This window comes from Limulus polyphemus, unplaced genomic scaffold (assembly GCF_000517525.1).
Source record: "Limulus polyphemus unplaced genomic scaffold, Limulus_polyphemus-2.1.2 Scaffold1409, whole genome shotgun sequence".
In the NCBI taxonomy this organism is placed as follows: domain Eukaryota; kingdom Metazoa; phylum Arthropoda; class Merostomata; order Xiphosura; family Limulidae; genus Limulus; species Limulus polyphemus.
Window position 1 is genome coordinate 63,367 of NW_013667019.1, and position 3,891 is coordinate 67,257.

A 3,891-nucleotide genomic window follows, 5' to 3' on the forward strand; every position below is an offset into this window, starting at 1 on the left:
GTGTGGTACATCTGTCAGTAGACGTAGGGTACATCTGTCAGTGGAAGTGGGGTACGTCTGTCAGTGGAAGTAGGGTACATCTGTCAGTGGAAGTGGGGTACATGTGTCAGTGGAGGTGGGGTACATCTGTCAGTGGAAGTGAGATACATGTGTCAGTGGAAGTGGGGTATATCTGTCAGTGGAAGGGGTATATCTGTGCATTGAAAGAATTGCAAAGTGTATTAGATTTCCTCAAAATGAAATATTATTCTAGTAAAAGGGCATCTTAATACCTGAACAAGTCCTTTAAACCTGTATTAGAGTAAGAGCCTGTCCCCCATATCAGAATGCCCAGGCTTACAAGGCAGCAAACAGACCAGCGTCAACGCACATATGTGACCTCTGCAACCGGAACTGTCACTCTCGTGTCGGTCTCCTTAGTCACAAGAGACGCTGCTCTAGACGAGCGATCAACATGAGCTAACAATGGACGGATGCTCATCCATGGTCAAACCTTGCCGAAGGAGGCCTACTACGAGAGTAAGAGCTTGGCGAGGCTTCGTGTTTAGCGTCCCGTCGCTGCCAAATCGCGCTCCACACTTTGCGACCGTATGTGCGTTATAAGAGTGACGGTGAAATCCTGTAGAGTAAATCGATTAGAGTAGTTTAAGAGTTGGCGGATGCTCTTGACTAGCTGCTTTCCCTCTAGTCTATCAGTTCAAACTTAGGGACTGCTGGTGCAATGCAAATCTGTTATTTACGAACTTGATAAAGACTATATTGAACGGTACGAACCTTCGTAAGCACCTATAAAAGAAATAATATTTTACAGTGGAACTGGAACTTGAACGACGTCTTATACGCAGGTGGGTTAAACAGTCAGGTCAGAGACACCTAGAGTTTGGATATAGCCGTCCCTTATCTTGAACTATTGACCAGAGGGAGGGCAGACAATCAGCAACACCCGTCACCACAAACTGAAGACAGCGGTATGTTTGCGGACTTACAACACTAGAAACCGGGTTTCGATACCAGTGATTGGTAGAGCACAGATAGTCCATTGTGTAGATTTGTGCTTAACTTCAAACAAACAAGAATTACGTCACATAATCGTTTCACTCGGTCATGCGAAGAAAACGGTAAATTAAAGCTGATGGCCGCTCGTATTTTATTTAAGTGTACCTAATAGAAACGGTGGGACTTTCATTGAATTTAAGATATTAACTTTAATCCGTGCGAAATTTGGCCTTTGAATTTAAACTACTGACCAGAGAGAAGATAGCCAGCCTACTACTTACCATTCATGCTAAGGGGTTGAATGTCATTGTTATATACATCAAACTGGCCTAAAGTAATTTATTAATTGGTTAAATTAATGAATTGAATGGGCTGAACTAATGAACATGGAATAGTCTGTGATATCACTCGGACTCCAACTTAGCCCGCCACTTCTGAAATTCAGAGTTCTATCACAGGGTCAACCTCTGCCTTATTGAGATAAGTTTTTGTGGTTAACGCCCACTTTCTAGGACTCAATGGGAAAAGAAGATAATTGCGACGATTAAAACAATAACTATTGAAAAACTCAGAGATTTACGGCTAGATCTGAAGTATTTAGGAATTGAATATTAAATTATTTTATAGAAGAAATCTGAACCTTTTATATTTTATGCAAACTCGCATTTACATTGTACTTGATTTCCAGAAGCAAAACTAAGCCTTGAAAATTTAATCAATTTAATTGAAGACGGAACATTTTATCAAAAGGATAAGTGCTCTGCATCTACTCCTACTCCATGCTTATTAGAGTGTTTAAGGAAGTTAGCAAAGGATACAATTTAAGGCTTATGCTTTTATTAATTCCCAGTTATTAATTGACTCTTTTATTGGACAGAGATCTAAAACAAAGGATTTGTTTAAGAAGTTCAAGTCACGCTTGTACTAGACGTTAATCTGGAGGTGAGATTCCAGTTTTGCTAAGTGTCAGTTGTATTTTATGAAAACGAAACTCTGAGTTCCTTTGGTTGTTGTTGTTTGAAGTTAAGCACAAAGCTACACAATGAGGTATCTGTACTATGCTCACCACGGGTATCGAAACCCGGTTTCTAACGTTGTAAGTCCGCAGACATTCCGCTGTACCACTGGGGGGACGAGTTCTTACATTACCGATTGTTTTCATTTTAATAGTCAAAGCAATGTATTATTTCTCAACATTCCGCAGACATTACGCTGTACCACTGGGGGGACGAGTTCCTACATTACCGATCGTTTTCATTCTAATAGTCAAAGCAATGTATTATTTCTCAACATCGTAATTTTCACTTTAATAAATTTAATAAGTGCTTTTGTTATAGGTAAACTATTGAGAACCGTATCTAAAAATTCAATCCAAAATAACACGATGTTTCACCAAACGTTTGATCATTTTTTGGATTATTTATTACATACGAACTTTTATAGATTCTAGAATTGCCCTTACTATAAGTGTATTAAACACTTGTTTATAGATTCTAGAATTACCCTTACTATAAGTGTATTAAACACTTGTTTATAGATTCTAAAATTACCCTTACTATAAATGTATTAAACACTTGTTTCTTTATTTCTTCTCTGGGTAATTCATATAAATGTGGTTATAATAGATTATATATGCAATGGAAACTGGATAATAACCTATTAAAGTTACTGTTTCTACACCAGTGATTATACAACTTTCATGTATTTGTAACAACGATAATTACTTTTTTTGAATTAAGAGATGAACGTACATTACACGCGTAAACGCCAATTCCTCGGATGAATACCTCAATTTCAGCGTGTTTGTCAGTTTCGTACACGCCTGAGTCCTGTTGGACGCATTCCACGAAAGATTGATTATAGGGTATTCTATTCCTACTGGAGTCAGCGCGAAGAGATGCTCAGTTCGTCGTGTATCTGGGGGGTGGGTGGTATTCGTGAGAGAACTGCACAGATACGAGTTGCTTCACAAGTCGACGTTTTTTTTGTTTTTTTTTAAAGTAAACTCTCGTTTTACAACTAAAACGTTTCATTTAAGATCTTTCTCCCCGTGCAAGACTTGAAATTAAATTTAAATCACCAAACATTTCCACAGGCACTCGATCGAGTAGTAACTCGAAGAATACAAGAGTGCAGCAAGATCCGGAACTGTGCGGCCTCAAAGAACGACACGCCATTAGGCTGTCTCCTGCTTCTGTAAGCAGCTTCAGAATAAAGATTCTCTTTCTAATGCAGGAAGAAAATGCCATTGGCGTTCGTTTTCTTGCTACACCAACTATTGGTTGCTCTCGATAGCATATAGCATTTAATCTTCTGTAGGGCCTCTCACAACGAATAGTTCGTATAGGTGTGGAAAACCTCCGCCATCTCCTTCACTTCATGTCAGAGTGTTTTTATCATCGTCTTTGTGCTTTGTAAACAACCTACGTTTACGAACAGATACCGTACATTGTCTTGGGATTTGTGGTGCTATGATTACATCAGCGGCACTGTTTTTTTCGTATTTCCGCTCCCTGTGTCCGCGCGAGCACGTGACAATCCAGGAGAGTGCAGTTCACCATTCTCCCGCTGTTTATCCTAGAGTACGTACGTTACATCGAAGTTCACGCTGTTACATCGATAGGTCCTGTGGCAGGTATCTTGTCTATTTGATAGCTAAGCTTTGTCTTATTTTTCTGTTCTTTATTCTTGAAATATGCCTTCCTAACGAACTAGAGGCAATTTACGTTCTACAACATAAATAATATCACAACTAGCTTACATCAATTATCTGTCAGGTACTTTGTACATACGTTTGTAGACTTAAGTTATTTACACCTAGTTCTATTTAATACGTTTTTATATTTATCCGTGTAGTTTGTTTGTTTGTAATTAAGCACAAAGCTACACAATGGG

The 3,891-nt window shown here is 38.8% G+C and overlaps 1 protein-coding gene across 1 annotated transcript in view; it reads left to right on the forward strand.

The window, feature by feature from the left end:
* The first annotated feature begins 2,725 nt into the window (after positions 1–2,725).
* Positions 2,726–3,891, forward strand: part of LOC106463443 (cAMP-specific 3',5'-cyclic phosphodiesterase, isoforms N/G-like) — a 60,217-nt gene continuing 59,051 nt past the window's right edge. Inside the window, exon 1 of the mRNA XM_022390931.1 lies at positions 2,726–3,631. Within this exon, the coding sequence (XP_022246639.1) occupies positions 3,468–3,631 (164 nt within the window). The 5' untranslated portion in view covers positions 2,726–3,467. The remainder of the gene's footprint in view (positions 3,632–3,891) is intronic.